General features: G+C 45.5%; 1 protein-coding gene across 4 annotated transcripts in view; it reads left to right on the plus strand.

The window, feature by feature from the left end:
• CD83 (CD83 molecule) overlaps positions 1–22,054 on the plus strand; it is a 47,239-nt gene that overhangs the window by 19,482 nt on the left and 5,703 nt on the right. For 2 of the 4 annotated variants that reach the window (XR_010376810.1, XR_010376812.1), the window contains 5 exons: positions 1,420–1,518; positions 3,379–6,163; positions 6,320–6,523; positions 11,440–11,482; positions 12,143–12,258. Coding sequence is in view for 1 of the 4 variants with exons in the window: in XM_031435173.2 (XP_031291033.1) it covers positions 12,014–12,050; positions 12,143–12,258 (153 nt within the window). In the remaining 3 variants the exon portion in view is untranslated. Of the gene's footprint in view, positions 1–1,419; positions 1,519–3,378; positions 6,164–6,319; positions 6,524–11,410; positions 11,483–11,925; positions 12,051–12,142; positions 12,259–22,054 lie in introns of those variants that run through there. The other 2 variants (XR_010376811.1, XM_031435173.2) reach the window with 2 other exon arrangements.

Below are 22,054 nucleotides of genomic sequence, written 5' to 3' on the forward strand. Positions count from 1 at the left end.
AAGCAAGACCCGTCTGCTGGTCACATGTTTCTCTCTGGCCTCACACAATGGCTTGAGTTTGGGAGCTAAGTAGACAAGGAGGTGAGTTTCAACAGAGTTGGGATTTAGCCAAACAAACACGACAAACAGAGAGAGGGGTTAAGTAGTAGAGGGAATGTGGATGCAGGTGAGCAGAAGGAAGGGCCAGGGATCCAAGCTGGGCAAGGAGAGACATGAGGACAGTGGGCAAGAAGGCTAGATGTGAGGAAGGTGGTGGTGACAGTGGATTAAGATCCTGAAAGGGTTTAAGAAATGTTGGCATCTTTGAAAGGGGAGGTCATGGTCCTGGGAGCGAGGGGATAAGATGGAATAGAAGAAAAGATGTCAATAAAGATTTAAAAAATCTGAAGGGCAGAATGTAGGTAGGTTGTCTTTGTGATTGTGATGATAGGGACAGAGACAGTGAGCCAGATCCTAAAATCTTCGTGAGTAAAGGGCGGTGGCTGGGAGGTTGGAGGTGCCCGCAAAAGAGAGTGGGGAGTGGGTAGGATCTCAATTAAACAGTCCTCATGGACCCACAGAATTTTAGCACTAAGAAGTTCAGGTCCCCATCTCCCCTAGGAGTCTCCTCTTGCTCCTTTTCAGCCTGTTTCCCTGGCAACCTTCTGGGGTTGGATTAAGCTGTGAAGGCTGAGTCTAAGAGGTTTGCCTAAGAGATTTGTCTTAAAGTTTGTATAGCCTGACATTCCTTAAAACGCAAAGGCAACTAGAAAGCCTTTAGGGAGACCTTAGAGAGTCAAGTGGGACTCTTTCTGCAGGGCTGGCATGAGCTCCACCATAGGAAAAGTCCTGGCATTCCTCTGCAGCGGAGGCCAGGTGAATGGAGAGGTTCCTTGTTGTCATACAGGAATGCAAGAGGGTGACTCTCAAACAGTCAATTACCCTGGACAGCCTACCCTGACTCCAAAGTCAAAGCCATGGCTCTTTCTAAAAGATCTCTTATGTGTTAAAAACCATCCTTCACCTTCAATGATCCTACATTATCCAGACATCTTGAGAATCCTCACACATCTGAGATTAGATCCTAGACGATGATGTGTCCCAGCCAGGTGAACTGGACCTGGGCCACCTTCAGAGGACCAAAGCTGTAATGAGCCCTGGTTGAATGGGTGACCCCATTGTGGCTTTGGCCATGCAGCTGAGGCTGACCGTGACTGAGACCTCTTGGCAGGAAGGGCCCAGGTCTCCATGAGGGAAACGTAGATAATGTTAGCCTTTGGGGGAACAGGAGTAATTAATGGACTTAGGATGGGGTCCACGTGTGAGGGGACAAGTGGGAGATGTGGACTGTCAGATCTGAGTCTTCGTTAAGAATGAAAGATTATGGTCTACAGCCAGTTAGGACGTAAGCAGTAAGATTCAGATCCCTGTTATTTTCAGTCACGTCTAGTAATTCAGACATTGGCACAGAGGCAGAAGAAAGGTGCACACCGGACTTGGAGCCCACTGACTCGTGCTTACAAGGACAGGAAAGAACAGGTAAGAAAAACGCATCTCTGCTTCCATGCTGTGTCTCAGGAGGTCCTATGTGGAGAAGAGGCGAGGGCCTATCAGCTCTTACCCTCGGGCTGTAATTTGCCAATGGGACTGGGTTCCAAGATGGACAGGTGGGGCCTGGACTTGGGTAGGAGAAGGGGAGGGGTTGGGATGGGAGGTTCCAGACACCTCCACCCTCACCCATTCGCACAGCTTGCTTTGCTCAGAAAGAAGTGGTGCTTGAGCGTCACCAACCCTGAATCCGCATCCGAACAAGATACCTCAGATCCTGGAGAGATACACCCCCCAACTCCCACACACGTGTATGTTCAAATCCACAAACCCAACATTGTCGTTGTTCTCACTCAGACACTCGAGCAGCAGCTTGCTCAGTAACCTGAGGTCCTGGGCGAGAGAGAAGAGTCTCATCACACAGAGAACAGGTTTCAAACCCCAAACATCAGTTTGTTAAAATATGCAGATCAGTGGGGATGCTCTGTGATGAATAAAGGCTCCCCCAAATCTCACGCCTCCCACAGCTTTTGGAAAGCTCTGTGTCTGTCTACGACACCCAGCTCCACGTGCAGACCCCCTTTTACAGGTGGGCTTTTTGGACTCAAGTCCCCAGACAAGCCTGTCTTGGGAACAGTAGACCTTTGACTGTCCCATCGTGTTTAAATCTTTAGGCAAGATCTTTTCTGTTAGCCATGAGACATAAGAAAGTTACCCTTTAATTTAGTGACGTCACAGGATTTTGCTCTCGGGTAAGTTACTGTGTGTTTTTAAGGAGCTTTCTTTAGCTTGTTTGCCTCTCTACTACGTAAATGAATGACCACAAGCAAATCTGAGTTTTCTCTTCCCTTTTGGCTTGATGCTCCTTTGTGCGACATAGAGGATATTTATTTATAGAGTAAGTTTTTTTTCCCCACAGTTTGGTCTATTTCCTTCTAGATACATATACATATATATCTGGGTTAATATTCTAAGTATTGTGTTTTAAAATTAAGATATAATTTACACACCATAAAATTCACCATTTAGAGTGTACAGTTCAGTGGGTTTTAGTATATTCACAAAATTCTGCAGCCATCACCACTGATTCCAGAACATTTTCACCACTGCAAAAAGCCACTCCTATCATTTGGGGAGAATGTTATCTGAGTGTAGGGAACTGTTGATTAGCCACGTTCCCAGACTCCAGGCAAAAGTCAGCCCTGCCAGCAGGCCTTTCTAAGGACAGGCAGTCTCAGGCCTGTTTCGTGAACTCTTCTGCGCGGTAGGAGTTCTGTATGCATTCAGGATCCTAGGCCTTCATAAAGTTACACGTGATGCAAATATCTTTTCCTACTCTCCCGATTCATCTTTTGCTCTCTTTATGGTATCTTTTGATACATGAATGTTTTTAATTTTAACATAGCCAACTCTTTTATTTTTTCCCTTAATGGTTAGCATTTCTTGTTTTTTTTTTAATTGAAATATAGTTGGTTTACAATGTTGTGTTAATTTCTGGTGTACAGCATAGTGATTCAGTTTTATATATATATATATAGCACTTATAGAGTACCTTTTGTAGGCAGAAAAGCTTTGGGCCACTGGGCTCCTTCCAGCCAAACAACAGAGTGAGCACAGATTCTGTAGTCCCAGCCAGGGATTGTGGAACAGAGAATTCAAAATCTGGAAAGTCCAAGTCATGTGATTATCTACACAAGTCTCTTGGGTCAGGCCTGTGTGGCTATCGGTTCCCTCAGGTGTAGAAGTAGACACCTGAATATCACCCATCAGAATTATCATAAAGATTGAGCGGTGTGGCGTGTGTGTGTGGTGAGTACCCCTCAGTAGATGTTACTTTCTTTTCTCTTTCAGGTCCTAGTGGAATGTCCTTTCCAAGGCACTGTTGGTATCTGTTCTACAAAATGAAACCCTTAAAGATGCTCAGATGCTTCTGTGCACGAAGCACCCCCATTGGCATCGCACTTAGAGATGAGCACTCTGCTAACTCAGCTCCTTCTCGGGCAGCTGCTCACAGATCTGTTCGGGTGGGGGAGACCTCTCCTGGCCTTCCTCAAAACCATCATTTGTGTAACCATCCCCAGGGCTACAGACAGCTAAGAAGTGAGGAAAAGCAAGCAACATCTGGTGTTAAACAAATACCATCATCTTACAAATGACTCATCTCTGGGAGAATGATTCGTGCATATGCAGAGCAGAGGGGAGTGAACACCAGGACCCGATACTAGAAAATCAACACCTGGAAGGCTGTTGTAGGACCTCCTGAGAGCTCTACTGTGTCTCCAGCTAAATGCCATTTTGGGAAAAAGAGAAGGTGCTGGTGTTCATAGCTTTTAGTCACACTGGACAGGATGCCCGCCTCCTGCTCTCTGTTCTGAAGAGCAGAATTCTGCTGACAGACAGCTGGAGAGTGGGTCCGTGTCTGGGGTGCTGAGTGAGCTTGTGTGGTCCCCACGAGCATCTCTTGGCCTGCTTCCTCGCCCCCTATTCCTCGCCAAGACCATCCCTGTTGTTCTGCCGCCGGTGCGGTTGGGAGCTCTTCAGACCTTCTCGAGCATCATCCAGACAGTTAAGCATGTAAATGGCTAAGACAGATGCTTTATGACTTGCCTGGTTATTATGGGTGTCATACCCCCAAAGAAGAAAAATATTAATGAGTCGTTCTGTAACACTTACGTGACTCCAATTAAGCTGTGATGGGAAGGGCCCGGAGCCAAATGGCGATGGAGAACTTCGTCACTGGCATCCGACTGTTAAGTCTCTCTCCTTTCAGCATGATCTTTTTCTCTCTCAACTGAAATCCGTCATCCAGCTTCCTGTGAGGCAACCAGTCCCTCATGCTGACCCAGGCCATCAAGGATCTTCTCTGCAAGGTTCCAGACAAGGCTGCTACCACCAAATGTATCCTCTGACATAAATGACAGCCACGGATGTGTTCGGTTTGTCTTGTGTAGCGTTTTAAACGAAAATTAATGGTTTGCAGCGTTCAAGAGATTTCATATAAATATCTAAATTCTCAGCTTCTCTGGGGAAAAAAACCAGAAAGATTTGGCAAGACTGGGTTAACATTTTCACATTAGCAACAATTGGCTGTTCCTTTTAGATGGGCTGTGGCTGTTCACTTTGCCGTGGACCCCACTACTCCCAATTGCCTCCCTTCTCACATGGTCAAATTGATTATCAGGAGCTGTGAACAGGGCACTCCAGCGTAGCTGTCACTGTAACACCAGGAAGTCATCCTATGTGGTGTGATTTCTTCACGTTCCCCATGGGAATCGTGTCATCTGCCCCCTTCCTCCCTCACGGATGTGCAACAGCAGCTCTAAATGCTTCTAGTTTCTCAGAGGAAAAAAAAGCCGGCAAGCCAGAAAAGTACAGAAATAAGAGTCCTTTCTATTTACTGTGTTCATTAAATGAACAAATGAGCACATCACTGGAAAGTACAGTGACTAAGAAGTAGCCCAAAGGGAAAAACCTAATGGGGGAATTTTATTAAAAAACATAATTTACACAGCCACGCTCTGGGTTTCCCTCTCAGCCTCTCGGTGGTTCTCAAAGCCCCTGGGAGCAGCTTGAGTGGTGGAAAGTGTATTTGAAGGTTCTATCGGCTTGAGGGCGGGGCTGTGGGAGGGGGGCCCCCCAAATCCTGTGGCCAGCTGATAAGAGCTCTCCTCACAGGGCTGTTTGTGGGTCACGAGGTGCTTGGCCACAAACCTTGACTCTTGGCAGGGCTTGACTGTGGTAGATTTGTTGGCAAGATTAGTTCAAGTGCATTCTTTTCATTCAAAAACCCTTCTCTGGAAAGGAGGTTCACGAGGCACCCTGGGGGCAAAGGAGGAACCCCGCCATTCTTTTTTTATAGGACTTCCTCCTCTGTCACGTGGGTCCACCCAAGCGGCAAGAGTCTGGGTGGAGAGAGGGGTGCCCAGCCCAGCCACCATGGGCTCTGCGCCCTGCCAGCCAGCAGCAGTCATCCGATGAGCTCCTCCTTGTCAATCATGAACCACTTTTGCATATTTGTGATGTGCTCAGTGTTTCATCAGAAGTGTGTTCACTGGCCCATCCTGCAGGACTTGCCCTCAAAGGCATGTTTTACTCCCTCTTCCCTTTTCTCCTGGTCCAGCCTCCCCCTTCTCTGAATCCTGTCCTCACCAGCCCCTCCCCTCCTGGTAGAACCACCCTCAGCCTCTGCATGGCACACTCCTCACCCCCAACCGTGGCCCTGCAGACAGAAATTGTGTCGTGTTGAGAGACAAAGCAAGGTCCCCTTGGAGAAAGAGTGTCCTCCCACAGACCCTTCTTGAGAACAGTCTTTTCCAACGCACAACTTACATGCTGCTTAGTAATGTTTAAGAGTGAACTAAAACTTCCTCCCTTCCATGCCCGTCCCCCAGAAAGCCCCTGCCCAGGGGGTAGGTGAAGAGAACTGGGGTAAATTCTCGAGCTTTCTCCTCCCCGGCCTCCAAACCCCTCCAGGGTTCTCCAGGGTCTGAGTCCCAGCATGAGGGCACGGCGCTGGCAAGTTCTCTCAGAGACGTGAGACCGCAAAGCCTCAGTCCCGGCGAAGCTGCCTGAGAAGGGAGGGCCTGAGGGTCAGCAGAAGTGGGAGCGCCTTGGTTACCTTTGTTTTCGGCCCACGGTGAGTGCCTGCCCGCCGCGGCAGTGAGCACGGGCAACCACAGCGCCTTCTGATGATTTCGGGTTTTTCTCTTTTTAAACACGTGAAGGTGACAGCTAGTGGTTTCAGAAAGATAACACGCACTTCCTCGTGTTCGTTTTTCTTTTCTCCTTCCAGCCCATCTATGAACTCGTCTCACTTGTTGAAGGAAGACCCCAAGGTGGGACTTGGAGTGTTGCTGTCCCATCCACTGCCACGTCCAAGACACACTTACAGTAACGTGGCCTGTGCCACTTGAGAGCGGTTCCTAAGGAGTGGCCTTCTCAGAAGTGTGTTCCTACCTCAGTATGAGGGGCTACTTAGAAGATGGGGAAGAATCTGGTAAGGTGAAAACCCATGTGGGTAATTCAGTGGGTTAAGAGGGAGTTTCTGTGAAGTCACACTTTTAGACTCTTAAATAATAGGTTGGGCAGTTCTATTTTCAGGAATACAGTTTTCTGTGTAATACAGCACACCCCCCCCCAACCTTTGGCAACTTTCTAGAAATAATGAATAAGCCTAGCTCGTGCCTAGCCCTGCCTGTAAGAGATTACGGGCAATCTGGAAGAACTGCCATAAGCCTCGTGAGCTGACCTGGGGCTTCTGGGCGGGGAGGGGGGAGGAGGACGGAGGGGGTGCAGGTGGGAAAGAGCGGTTGTTTGGGCTTCAGGATCGACTGGGGAGTAAGGAGCTTAGACTTTAATACCCAGCAGGCCCACAAGAGGAAGCCTGAGCCCGAGGAGAGTAGAAAGTTGGAACTGAGAGCACCCTCCCACCCCCCAGTGTTAGGATGAACTGAAAACAGTTGCCTTCTCAACCGGAGAAATGACAAGGAAGCTTGCTTTTTATTGTTGTTTGTTGCTGTTGTTTTTTAAACAAAAGCCTCCCCTTAAAATTCATCATCACAGAGGCGCCCTCACAAGGATGTGCTATTTAAATTTAAATTACTAGTGTGGTCCAGGACATACCCCTCCAAGAGATTAATATAAAATGCTGTCATAGGCTACTACTACTTTTGGGGGCACCTGGTTGAAACAAACATAAGGAAGGAAACAAGCAGAGAGAATGGAGGTCAGGCAATATTCCAAGAGAATAAGCGAGAATTTTCCAGAACCTGATGAAAGCTATGAACCTCAGCAGGTTAAATAACACAAAATTCTCTACTAAACACAGCACAACACAGCATACCCCAAACAAGACCAAGCAGAAACACAAAAGCTTAGAAGCACTTGCAGATAATTAGATGGGTTGCCTACAGAAGAATGAGTATCAGATTGTCCAGAACTTTGCAACAGCAACGGTGGAATAGCATGGAATCATATATTCAAAGTGTTAAGAGAAAACAGCCATCTACTTGTAACTAAATTATCATTTAGGAATATAGGCAAAACAAACATTTTCAGACAAACGAAAACAAAGATTTACCATGAACAGATCTTTGCTGAAAGAATTACACAAGATTATACTTCAGAAGACACTGACCCTAAGAAGAAGCAGTGGGATGCATGATACTTGTTAAGTGTAAACAAATATTTATCATATAGAAAGGTCTAATTGAGGAGTAGAAAGGTGGAATGAAGGTCTAGGTCACAGTACTATGTAAGCAGGGCAGGGGATGAGCGGAAGTCAGGCAGTCAGGCATTTTGGGGAGAAGGGTGTTGATTACTAATTAACTTTAGACTTTATTAGATAGACTGTGCTTATTAAAAGTTGGGTAACTGTTTACAAGAGCCAAGACATGAAAGCAAACTAAATGTCCATCGAGAGATGATTGGATAAAGTGGCTTTGATCTCCGTATTCAGCAGAATACGACTCAGCCATAAAACAAGAATGAAATAATGCCATTTGCAGCAACATGGATGGTCCGGGAGATGATCACACTAAGTGAAGTAAGGAAGACAAAGGCAAATTCTATCCGATACCACTTCTATGTGGAATCTAACAAATAGTACAAATGAACTTATTTACAGCACAGAAACAGGATCGCAGACATAGAAAACAAATTTATAGTTACTAAAGGGGAAAGGGGGAAGGGACAATTTAGGAGTCTGGGATTAGCAGATACACTCCACTACACATGAAATAGATAAACAACAAGGACGTACTGTATAGCACAGGGGGAAAAATTTAAATTTAAAGCTCTATAAAGGTTAATTACTTAAGATGAGAAATTGTATAGCTTTCAAACTAGCAGAGAACACTACTGAATACAAAAAGAGTCATCAATATAAAATAGATGTAAGAGAGAATAAAGAAGCAGAGGAGAATCAAGTTAAGATTGAAGCATGGAACAAGATGCCTGAAATAAACTCAAAATAGCAGAGCTCAGAAAAAAAAGTAAAATCAAACTCACTTCAAAAGACAGTCAGTAGTCAGTTGGATTAGAAAAATCTAATGATATACTTAAAAAAATAGAACATACAAAGAAATATTGAATGTAAAAGTATAGAAAATACTGGCAAAATATTAGCCCAAAGAAAGTGATGTGGTTATAATAAGAGTAGACAAATTGTCTTTGAAGTTAAAAAGGAATGTTACAGGGAAAATGGTTACTAAAGAAAGAAGAAGAAGGAACAAATGCACTGGGAAGAGATCATAACTTGCAGGCACCTAAACATAGCATCAAGTTACATGAGGCAATAGATTGATACAATTCCAAAGTTAAATGAGCAATTTCTTAGTTACAGGGGTATTTTTGGGCACATCTCTTTTGATAACTGACAGTTTAAGTGACAAAGAGTAAGGATATAGAGTTGAATAACACACTGAGCAAGGCTGATCAGCAACCCATGTGGCAAATGAATGTTCTTCCCCAAAACCCATGACACATTTACCAAAAGACCGCATATTAGGTCACAAAGCATTTCCTGGTAAGCAGCAAAGAATCATATAGACCACGTTTTGAGCATACCCAACTGCTAGACACTAGCAGCAACAATTCAAAGCAAACCACATACTTGGAATTTTGGGGGGGATCCCTCTAAATAATTTATGACTATAAAAGCGTTTTAACGGAGAGTCTAAGAACAAATTGTTAACATTAATAAAGTTCAGCAAGATGGCTGGCTATACAAAAGTACATTTTTATTCACTGTCCTTGAGCAATGAGAAGAACTTAGTTTAGAAAATATACATCTGAAAATAGCAACCCAAAATATAAAGGTCCCTAGTAATAAATCTAACATAAGGTGTAGAAAACGTTTATGTATGAAATTTAAAAAAATTCCTGAAGACCTAAATACATAGAAAGATACTCAGTATTGATGGATTTGTAGAATCAATTTCTAAAGGTGTTAATTTTCTGAAATTTATGAATTGAATGTGTTCCTATTAAAATTCAAATGAAGTTTTTTGAGGCTCACAGGTTGATTCTAATATGTATAAGAGCAAAGAAAGAAGAATGCCAGGACAGTTTTGAAGAGGCAGATCAACGTATCAGGGGCTCACTCATTCCTTCATCACAGCAAGACTTAAAACTAGTTCAATTAAGCAATAAGGAAGTGGTATTAGCACAGGGAGAGACAGAATAGAGCCCAGAAACAGGCCCACACACATATGGAAGTTTGTATCTAACAGAGATGCGATTTCAAATTAGTGGGGAAATAAGGACTTTAAGCAAGAGCACTGGAACAACTGGTTATCCATATGGAAAAAATAAACTAGATCTCTACATCAAACCATATTCAAATGGATTAAAGACCTACATCTGAGTAAGCATGACTTTAAAAGTTTTGGATGAAAATGAAAGAAAATGTTTTTATGATCTCAGGGTAGGAAAAGATTTCTTAACCACAAGACCAGAAGCACAAACCATGAACAACAACAACAAAAAAAACTGCAATAAATTTGACTACATTAAAATATTAAAAAAAATCCTTTTACACATTAAAAGTACCATAAAGTGAAAAATGAAACTTAGACTTGGAGAAGCTCTTTGGTGCATACTTAACCGAGAAAGGATTTGGCCCAGAATTTATAAACATCTCCGGTGGAAAAGGCCCAATGACAATGAAGACACCAAGTGACTTTGAAACATAAGAAAGGATGTTCCTCCCTCCTAATAATCAAACATCACATAAATTAAATAAAAAGGAACTAATATTGCACACTCATTAGATTGGCACACATTCTGGAGAACAGAATGGCAATATTTAAGAAAGGGTTGGGATTGCTGGGCTAGGTGGTTTGAACATCCCCAGCTCCACACCATTGTTTATAACCATGAGAAATTGGAAGGAAGCTTAAATGTCCAGGTATGGGATCTAGCAAGGGACAGATGCTTAAGAATCTATTGAGCACCCAAGCCCCACACCTCGTGGCCTTTCTCTTGCCTTTCAATGTATCTCTCTGAATAAATCTACCTTCATTCAAAAAAAAAAAAGAATCTGTTGCATACAAATGTGTTTGAATCTTTTATTTTCTGTACTTATTTTGTATGTTTAAAAATTTTCCTAATTAAAAAATTAGTTTGGTGGGGGCTTGGGGGGAAAGGTACTTACACATAGCTAGTGTGACCGTCAATTGGTACAGCCACTTCCAAGGGCAAATTAAAGTGTCACTGTGATGCCATTCTTTTGAAGCCCCTGAATGGACCAAGATGGACAGGTCTGATAACAGTTTGCCCTGGCAAGAGAGAGGCACTTAATACACTGCAGATGGGAGTGTAGATTGAGGCTGCCTCAATGAAGGTAATTTTGGCAATATTTAACAAAACGGTTAATTCCCTTTGACCTGGTACAATTTCCTCTAGGTATTCATTCTAAGAAAAGATGCCATATTAGGGCAAAGTTTTATCTAAAATGGAAGTTCATCATAACAATCACAGCACTGTTTGTAATAGTAACAATAATAAAAGAAACAACTTAATGTTAACACTATCTAGATTAGTAACCATAGACTAATCCTTCCTGAAGCTATCTAATTGGTTTTAATTTATGGTACAACTGTGCTGTGGAATATTATGCAGTCATCAAAATGATGCTGTTGGATTTTTTTTTTTTTAATGATGTGGAAGCTCTTGCAAAATATTAAGCTAAAATAAAGTAGGTTCCAAAATATTACATAGGGGGTATTCCATTAAAAATACTTATCTATGCACTGAAGCAAAGACACCAAAATGTTGCCAGAGGTTACTTCTGGATGGATAGAGGTCATTTCTATTCTCTTCTGGATTAAAAAAAATCTTTCTTATTAATTTTCTGTGTGTGTATAATCTTCATTTTTAATAGGACACGTTCTCCTTTGCCTAAATAAACAGGTTGGATGACAAGGACGGACAACGCCAGAAGGCAGGGGGCCAGGTATGATGAACTGCCGGGTTCTTGGGGAAGCACAGCGGGTCTTATTATCACAGAATCTGGAGAAGGGCGAGGACCTGGGTTCCCAGTGATGTCCCCACGGGCAGGCCAGGCGATGGGGAAAGCTGCTCATCCATCCTCTTGGGATCTGGTTTCGCTTCGGTGCAGAGGACCTAACAGCCTCGGCTGGCCTGGCTCCTGGCTGTTTGGCGGGTCAGCGGGAGGGTGTCTGGCGTGCGCGCGCGGTTCGCCGAGCCTCGGGCGCGGTGCGTTCCGCGGGGATTGTTGTCATCGCGGCCCGGCTGCGGCGGCAGCAGCGGCAGCAGCGACGCCGGCTTGGGGGGCGGGCGGCGGGGGCGGGGCCGGGGACGACGGGGGCGGGGCCGGGGGCGCCCGGGTGGCGCGGGTTGGGGGAGGCGCGCCGCCGCTTCCGCCGCCCGCGGGGATCCCCCGGGACCAGCGCCCGGGGAAGTCCCAGTGCGCACGGGTACAAGAGGAGGCGCGGCGCGGCTGCCCCAGGCGGCAGCCCCAGCCATGGCGCGCGGCCTCCAGCTCCTGCTCCTGAGCTGCGGTAGGGCCCGAGGACGCCCGGCGCCCCCCGCCCGCCCCGCCGCGACACCCCCTTTTCTCGCTCGCTCACGCCGCTCTCTCTCCCTCTTGCAGCCTGCAGCCTGGCGCCCGCGGCGCGGGAGGTGAAGGTGGCCTGTTTGGAGGATGTGGACTTGCCCTGCACTGCCCACTGGGACCCGCAGGTCCCCTACGCGGTCTCCTGGGCCAAGGTAAGCGCGGCGAGGCCGGCGGGTGAGGGTTTGGTGGTTTCATTGGAGGCAGGGGAACCGCCTTCCTTGGGCTGGCGACCCTCTGTGGTTGGGAGTCGGAAGCGTCTTCCGTAGCTGAACTCGGTCCCCGGTCTCCCCACACGCCTCTTCCATCCCCGCCACGAGCCCATCCGCATCCAGGTGCCGGCTGACTTAGATTTCATTCCCGCGGGGACCTCATTCCTCTCCTTGCCTCTAAAGGTGGCCTGAGATGAATGAGCCAAATAAGACGTTTTGGAAGGGCAGAGAACCTCTTATTTGGATAAATTCCAGAGGCCACCTGTGGTTGTGACTAGCGGGCCAGGGAGAAAGCAGCTAGGGTGGATTTGACATTGGACGCGAGGAGTGTCCCCGGCTTTCTGATTTCTGGTATTTTGTGACGGGGATGCTCATACATTTGGGGAAGGGAGAATGGGCAGTTTGAGAGGAAGGACCGAGACAAGTGATTCAGGCTTGTTTCTTAGGTGGTAGTTATCTGTCAACCATCCTTTTTCTGGTGCACCCTTGGCGTCCTTCCCTGTCCTCCCCTGCCCCTGGCTGCTCCTCCCTCTGGCCGTCCTGAGAGGTCCAGCAAGGAGGGCGCCTGGGATGGTGCATGAGAGGGGTCCCTGCGTGTAAGAGCAGTGTCACTGTCCCTACTTTCAGAGGATTGAGTAAGATTGAGGCTTTTTTTTAAGGTTTCCTGTCACCTGGAACCTGTTCAGATTCTAAGGTTGCGTTTTTGGTGGCATTGACAAAGCCAAGCAGCCAATGTTGGGTGTCACTGGTATTTTTGTTCACTGCCTTTCATGAGGTTAGTGCCACAGTGGCACCTCCGGGTGGAGCCCAGTAAATGTGGTATCTCAGCCTTACTCTGTGGCTCCCACTGATTTGTCATCTCACCTGGCAGGAAATCTCTGTGTGTTTGTAGCTCTCCCCCGAATGCTGGGTTTTCTTCTGGCCACCATAAAAAATGCTGTAAGAACCCGCACAACTATCTGGCCATTCAACAAGGCAGCACAGGAGCATTCTCTCTTTGTGTGTGTCTGTATGTGTGTGTCTTCTTTCCCAACCAGATTGTCAGTACCGCTCCCAACCCACTCCAAGGACAGTGCGGCACCACTGCCTTTGTGTACCCTGCATGGCACCCCAGTGTTCACCCTGTTAATTTTGAAGGCACCCAGTGAATTCAGGCTGGTGCTTTGTGATTATGCACAGTGGCAGTGGTCCTGGAGCCTGGGGGCACTGTGCTGTGTATGAAAGTAGATTTGTTATTATTGCTACTTCATTTCCACCTTATTCACTGTGGGATCAGAGAACACAGAAGTTCCAAAATTATCCCCTTGTAAAAACAATAATATTTAAACAAAAATATTGTAAGACCAATATTATTTGAGTACTCAGCATCTGCCAAGCTAGGAGCTTAATATCTACATGCATTAGCTGTTTCAACCTTCCAGTGGACTTAGAGGTCAGTACTATGACTGTTTCTACATTACAGGCAAGGAAACTGGGCCTTAGGGAGTGAAATAATCTGTTCACTGTTACGCAGCTGGCTAAACGAGTGAGTTAGGAGTTGAACCAAGTAGTCTCACTCTACAGCCTCAGTTCTTAGAGGTCTGTCTTGTTATTTCTGTTTTCTGCCTTAATTACTTGAAGTAAAGAAAATGAAAGTGTCTTTGGGCTAGCCAGGGAGGGACTTTGTTATCTAAAAGAGAGGGAAAAACATGAAACCATGATCCCTTCCAGAGAGTAATTTAAAAAAAAAAGGAAAATAATATTAATATCCCCGGGGGAGTAATTAAAAAGTACTCATGAAAGGAGTAGATGAAATTTCAGACTGTAAAGTTCAAACAGTTGTCAAGTTAAATCTTCTTGCACAAGGTCATTTGGAATGATGCAGTAAACCAGGGCAATTAACCTTTGGCTTTTCCTTGGCTGTCAGCTGATGATGTAACTGTATAGTGTATGTGCTTGTTTGTTGGACACAGTTCTTGCAATCTTTACCAGGAAGGTCTCTCCAAACTCTGTTAAGAAAAAAGACAGTGGGCTGTTGGGATTCTCTCTCTCTTTTTTTTTTCTGTTGGTCCCTGGAATAGGGTCATTGAAAAATCATACGCTAGTTATTTTCTTAAGAAGGAAACTGCAATTGAGCAGTGCTGGACAGGAGGGCTGTGCAGTGCCAGTAAACTAATCAGATACCTTGAAAGTGACACGCTTTGTTTTTCAAGTCCTTCTTAGCAGATCTTAGCACACTCTGCAGATAATTGTCATTTTCCAGCCCAGTAACTATACTTTTGCATCAATCATCCTTGTAGAACAAAAATGGATAGAGTGTTCTGAAAATAAGGCCACTGTGAAACACTGAAATACCTCGTGTTACAGAAGATCAGGCGTCTTGTCATCTTCCTTCACACTTTCTTGTAAAATGTTGCGGTGAAGCAGAGAGGTGGCTGTTAAGTGGGGAGTTTAAGCCTGGTGACCACAGCCAGCCTGGCTGCAGCGTCACTAGGCTGGTTTGTAAAACCACTTTGCACGGTTGTGGGCTGCGTGCTGGACAAGTGAAGCAGCGAGTCCCTTGCAGTGTGGATTTTCACTGTCCGCCAGATCGAATCGCATCCTTGCAGGCCTTCTGCATGTCACAATTACGGTCATAATGACTCACAATTTAAAAATCCATTTACCACTTAGTTCTCCAGCACTATGGAGCGTCTCGCCACTGTCCAGTTGGCACTGATTACTCGTGATTAACAAAAGAACCCGTGTAAACCATGTGTTTCTTATCATGTGCCTTTTGCCAAAAGACTCAAAGCAGACGGTGTCCAATTAGTGTTTGTAACACTAGGGTGAATCGGGAAGAAGCAGTGTCCATTGCATTCTCTCTGTTTTAAAGGTACAGTGAGAGGGGACCGGAGGGGGCTTACTCTAGACATGCACAGGAGGTCAAAGGCGGAACCAAGAGTGGGCAGAGATGGCCCAGTTCCTGTTAGCCCTTCTTTCCTGTGGACTACTGTCCTCCCAACCGGGGTCCAAGAATGGGGCCTATGCTCATCCCTTCCTATTCGGGACCTTTTAAGGCAGAATGAATGATTGGGAAGAAATAGAAAAGTTAATGCACTGTATCCATCAAATTTAGCTATTAAGACTGTGAATAGATTGTGGGTGTTGGGGGAGTATTTTGAGATATTTTGAAGCAAATAGACTTTGGTCCAGCCCTCTCCTTCCATTGGCTGTGACCTTGGGTTAGATTCTAGCCTAAGACGGTCCTAACACAGTCCCGTGTCTGCCAGGAGTGAGACCATCCATTGAAGGGCTGCACCTGAGCTTCACGCAGAGCATCACTGGGTTCACACTCTGTTTAATCCGGCTGCAGTAGGTTTGGAGGGAGAGGATGACACTGGGTGGATGGAGTGTTTGGATGTGGTTGAAGTTCACCACTGATAATAGTGAGTGGTTATTTACGAGGGAGACGTAGTACCATCTTGTACTGTGCTAAGAGCCCTGGCCACCTAGGTTGATGCATAACGAAAGAGGACATATACTGTCATCTCTGGGTGACACTGCGGGGGTGAGGACAGAGATGCGTCACAAGACAAGTCCCCTTTTAGATGATTTCCAAAGGAAGGGAGAAAGGGGAAGTAAGACTGTGATTTCAGAGAACAGAGCAGACTTGAACTTTATATTTAGAAGAACCACAGCTGTGGCAGGTCCTGGGCTGTCCCCGGGGATTAAGGGGACTGTTGGAGAGCAGGTTAGTGGCTTGCATGAAGCTACTTCAAAAGTCCCAGGGTAGTTGCCGCACAGATATTGCTTGTTGTTAATTCCTTGTGAGCTGACTTCCTTGTATGTTGCTAATCTCCTATTCAGCAGTCATAGTTTCTGTCTCTGCCGTCTTGTGTAATAATGAGCCACAGAGCAAAGGGTCACTGAGGAGAGCAGAGAGCCTTGGGAGGGGCTAGGGCTGACGAGTGGCCTGGGCAGGTGTCTTCCGTACAGCCACCAACCCTGATGGACCCCTAAAGGAGGTGATGACTGCCCCTCACCTGATTCTAGAGTGCCGTCTGTTGTAAGATAGATTTAAGATGTTTGGGGAGAAAAAGGAAACATCTCTACATTAAATATAGAAGCATTGAAACACTGAAATGTGAAAACAATGTGCGTGTTAGCATCAAGCAAGAATCATACCATCCCCACTGGCACCTATACTACTGGACCTGGTTGAATAATTTTTAGGTCAGACTATGAAAGACATAAAGTTAGTTTTCAGATGTCTTTCATATTTGCCTTTACATCATTTTGTAGATATTTCTGTGTCCCAAATGTGGGCCAGGTCCCGAGCCTGGCAATGACCATCCCAAGAACAACACAGAACTTTTGCCAGAGGACCACTGTGAGCGAAGACATGGACACAGGAATCTACAGGCGCTTTGGGGAAGTGGTGGGTAACCAGTACTCTAGAAGGGAGAATTATACAGCAGAGGACCGAGAGGTGATGCCGGAAAACAGGCTGGGAACAGGTGGTGAAGGACCTTGAAAGCCCAACTGTAAGGGCTTGAACTTGATCCTTGGGGCAGCAAGGAGTCTTTGAAAGGTTTTCAGCAAAGAGGACAACATAATGAAAAATATGTCAGAAGGAAAGCGTATTTCTTGTGGTGAAAAACAGAGCCTAATTCCTCCTAGAAGATGAGTCTCCGAGGGAGGCTTTAGGCTCCCACCAGATGGAACTCACTCCAGGTTAACACAGTAAGACTGGAACACGTGCATGGCTTTTACCTCCCCCTCTCTCTTGGTCACTTGTCTTGTTGTCCACGCGGTCCTGAGCCAAAAGCGGCTGCCTCAGAGGGGGCTAGAGAAGTGGCTGAGATGAGAACAGTGGATCGTTGAGACTTCTGGACAATGACGAGACAGAGCAAAGTTGCTAAAATCTTTCAGCTTGGAAGAGGGTAGGGAGGAAAAAGGCCACTGAGAGTTAAGTAGAAAAATCTGCAACCACTTGTTTTCCATAAATAAAAGGGGGAACCCAAATCACATGAGGACTAGATTATCTTAGTTCTGTACTTGGTTATGTCACTGCACAAAGAAGAGGAAGTTGAAAGAAGGTCTCTGTGACATAAGGAAAGTTTTTATGTAGGCCAGGACTAAAAAGTGATTCTTTACCTAAAAAGGGCTTCCTCCATCTAGAGTTGTTTCCATGAGTCCTTCCTGGCTACTCTTGGGATAACCCCGGATTTTCTACCAGCAGTCTTTAGCTTAAAACGGAGCTGGACTAAAGCACTTCCCTAAGGCTCTCTACACCCAGAAGCATGTTTCTGATTTTTGTTTTTGCACTGGGGTGTCCTTGGGTAAAGTTTCTGTATGTGTTGTGTAGTTCTGGTGTGGGCTTAGGAGCCCAAGGCGGCGCAGATTACTTGACGATTCTGTGGCACACTGACTCGTGTGCTGCACTTTCTTGTCCAAATTCTCCAAGAAGAGAGAGGTTCCAGAAGAGCCGGCAGTTTTCAGGATTACTGGTCCAGATGGGGAAGACCTCTGGGAAAAGACAGATGCTAGTGGCCATAGACAGTTCATGTTCGCCGTGGACCAGACTCACTGGGTCTGTTCTGGAGAACAAAGGTTCTGAGTCTCATCAGGCCCTGGTGTCTCCTTCCCCACAGCCTGGGAGGCATGTGAGCCTGAGGGACAAAGCAGGACTGGCCTAGGGGCCGGGGCCACGTGGAGACCATCTGCTCTGTGCCACTTTTATTTATGGAGTAGGGCCCTGTTCAACTAGGAATCTTTATGTTGGAAGGTTTGTGATCCGATATAATCCAATCAAAACTAGCTTAAGGAAAAGTCAGTATCTTGGTCTATATAATTGAAATAAACATTAAAAAAAAATCAAAATACCGTTCATACTTCAGTTATGGCTGGTGTTGTGGTTTAATCGTGTCCCACAGAAAGATCTGTCTCAGTCCTCACCCCTGCTGCTTGTGAGTGTGACCTTATTTGGAAATAGGGTCTTTCCAGATGTAGTCAAGTTAAAGTGAGGTCACACTTGATTAGAGTAGGCCCTAAGATGAAGACTGGTGTCCTTCTAAGAAGAGTCAGAGGTGAAGTGATTTCCAACAGTGACCCAGCTCACCGACAGAGAAGCTGGGGCTTGACTTCAGGACTTCTACCCACGTGGTTGTGGAGCACACAAGCCTGAGAGCTGGACAGTCCGTTGACCAAGAGCAGCCCGTGGTAGGGCTGGGGTTTGTCTCCAGATCTGTCCTGCTCCAAAGCCTGCGCTCTTAATTACATTGCCTCTGCCACACTCATAACTCTGTTAACAGCCATAAATCCAACTCTATCTGTTAGACCCAGTAAATTTCAAAGTGGAAAATGATTTTTCCAATAAAACTACACTTAGGAATAAAACGATGTTAATGCTCATACATTCTACCCTCGTTATGACATCAACCTCTGAGCCAAACTATTTTGCACGTTATAAAGAGCTGTTTTTATGATGAATGGGGATTATATTGGCACTTTAATTGAGTTAGAAACCAAGGTACATGAATGTTAGTGCATGAGAAATGCAGTAAAAAAAAAAAAGCGGTTTGATGTGATTGGAATATATCAGATTAATTTAATGCCACCTTTAAATACTTAAAGTCCATTCTTTTAAATATGCTTAATTAAATTGTTGGATTAAATATTTATATGCATATATAAGTGCATACATTTCCCCTCCTCCAAAAATCTCTTTCTTTTCTTTTACTGTCCTATCACATTCTTAACAGATCTCGTTAATAAATTTGGGTTTTAAGGTTGTGAAATCAAACTTCTTTGCTATAGGGATGGAGCTGTCATCCATTTACAACCAAATATGCTAATCTAGGAAGTTAGCGTGTATATATTTGGATAAAACTATGCAAACTTTTAAAAGAAATTCTTTTCACAATAGGGTTTTTGACTGAACTGTTGGTTTAACTTTAGCCATATTTTGTTATTTATTTGATTTCTTTCTCTCTAGTTCAAATTTTTCCGCCATTAAAAAAAAATTTTTACTTAATTCACATGCCCTTAAAATTGGTCTTTGTGTTTGCTTGATTTAGTATTCAGGAAATTAAAGAGAATTTATTTTAATTTAGGGCTTGTGGTTTCCTTAAAGTCAGGTCTCCATCTTAGAGAAGAAATGTGGTATTTAAATTATTTAGTCAAATTGGAGGCCTTGAGACAAGTCGAAAGTCTGAAGGCTTTCTGAAAATGAGATGTCTTATATTTTGGCCTTTTGTAATTCAATCAGAAAGACAATGTGTCAGCATAAGAGTTAATGCACAGGATGTGGATTTTAAAAACGTAATTGGGATGAGTGTTTTGAGGAATTAATTTGCCCAAATGGTGCAGTGGTCTAGCCCACAACAGTATTAGCGTTGCAAAGCGTGCGTTAAATAGTTCCCATCAGTTACACTTGGCTCTGAATGAATCCAAGGGTTCTTTTTGTGATAAATTACTATTTCCTAAAATGCTTCTGCAGAGAGGCAATGAAACACTTTTAGATTTGGAATGTTTAAAGAGTCATTCTTGCCAGTGGTTGATTTTCAGCCAGCTCAAATGTTTATGAGAACTCATAAAATAAAGCGAAGTTGAGGATGGCCGGTTTGCTGTTACTCTGTTCCTCCCCCTAAAATTCTCCTTCGGCTCTAGAACGGTGCTGCTTGGGCCCCAGCCTTGGCCTCACCGCTGAAGATGATGATTTGAACTGTGGCATAAAAAGCCTCTTGGTCCTGCAGGTGCCCCACTCCCAATTTAAGCACGTGCATTAGCATAAAAACTACAGCGATTTTTGTGGCCGTCCAGATGGCGTCCCACGAGAAGGTATTTCTTAACATGGCAAAAGGAAGCGGGAACAGGCGTTGTCCACACCTACAGCTTGAAGCTGGAGGGAGGGTTCTGATCTGTTTCCCTGCACACTGTGTGATTGACAGAAGGTTCCTCTTGTCACAGTGAGTTATCAGGCACAGACAGCTGGTCGTTACTTTGGAAAGAGTTCCCAGGTGAAGCCAGCACTTGTCTCCATTCTCAGGGTCTTTCAGAAAGACCCAAGAAGGGGCCATGGGAAGACGACCTCAGGAGAGTTGAGATACTTTGCCATAATCCCACTGCTGCCTGGGGTGGTTCAGCAAGTCAGAACTCTGCAGGCTGCTTTGGGGTCCTTTGTCTTGACTTTCCCCTATGCCTTCTTGCTTTCACTCTCCTGATCTCACCCTGCCTTTGAAAATAACCAGAGGCTTGCTGGAGGCTTTGCCAGAGGCCCATGGGACTCTGACCATCCCGTAAGCTACTTTTTGTTGTTGCTGCTGATTTTTAAAATGAATTCTCTCTTGCAAATAGGCAGAAGGCCACTGCCAGCCAGTTCTGACTACCGCCACATACTGGCTTCAGCGGTCCCCTGCAGCCAGCGTGATGATGGGGCCATCTTTACGTAAATAAGCAAACAGTTTATATCCCCACCAGCTCCGGGTGGGGGCCTTGATGTTGATCTTGACTTTCGGACAGGCCTTTTTGATTTGAGGGAGGGGTCACTGGATGGGAAGGAAGACCCTCAAGGAGAAAGCAGAGGTAGATAATCTCAAGATGACTGTGACAGTCACGTTTTCATCTTTTCAAACGCAGGGGTTTCTAGCAAAACCGAGTTCCAGTGAAATCTAATAAAATCTGAGTTGAACACACTTGGAGGTGAATTGAGAAAAGAAAAAGCAGGAGGAGATGGCATCGTGGGGACTGCAGAGATTAAGCGGAGTGAACTAGTTCAAACTGGCCTTGGTGAGGCTGGGAAGGAATCTTGAAAGAGATTGGCCCTGGGTGGTACTGGGCACCTGACCCATCGAAAGCTCTGGTAGGAGGGAGCACTTCTGCTGGGCAGCGGAGAAGCGGAGAGATGCGCGTACATGATAAGGCTGAAATTAGTGGTTTAATTAGGCTTGAAAAGGAAAAAACTGGGCTAAATCAGTTGGATGCCCGAGATTCCTTGACCACACCTCCTTTTTTGTTTGTTTTTTTGCTTTAGTTTTGAACAGCTAAATGCCCCCGTCTGTAGATTATTTAGGATTATTATTTAGGAAGGAACCTTTCAACACAAGAAGGACCATCAAGAAATGGGATTTATGTTTATAGACTCGGCCTGAGAAAAGCTATTAATCTCACCCGGGTGCTAGGAGTGAATGAAGCAGAGCTTCCTGCAGGAGCGATAAATCTGCCACCAGATGTCTCTGCAGCCCAGGCCACGGGAATGCTAACCGGAGCCGAGGCCGTGGAAGCCGGAATCTGAGCTTCCCGCGGACCTGGTGGTGCATCCTGCACTTCTCAGATGAAGCGGAAGCCGGTGAGGGGCTGTGTCTGTGCATGTGCATACATTTTCTTTCCTGTGCTGCCTCCCTGCCCGCCTTTCACTAGGTGCTCCCCTCATTCCCTGGTTAAGGATTTCCCTGTGCTGATTCCCTTTTGAAAAGTAGGGAAGGAGTCATAGGGTGCTCCCAGAACAGGAGATTAAACACTGGTAAGTGCTGGGGGCAAAGGCAGCGGCAGCGAAGCCTGCTGACTGCGGTGTCTTCTCCTCTGGTGGCTCTTTGGTGCTGGCACAATGCTGGGGACTGGGAAGGAATGCCACCAAATCCCAGACTCCCACCCGGCAAAAGGCTCGGGGCTGCCCTCGAGCCCTGGAAATGGGGATGGGCTTTACTGTTTGTGTAAATCGATTTTCGAAGCTTTCAAACATTTCAGTGGCGGCTCCGTGGGCAAGTTGAAAATATAT

This window comes from Camelus dromedarius, chromosome 19 (assembly GCF_036321535.1).
Source record: "Camelus dromedarius isolate mCamDro1 chromosome 19, mCamDro1.pat, whole genome shotgun sequence".
Classification (NCBI taxonomy): domain Eukaryota; kingdom Metazoa; phylum Chordata; class Mammalia; order Artiodactyla; family Camelidae; genus Camelus; species Camelus dromedarius.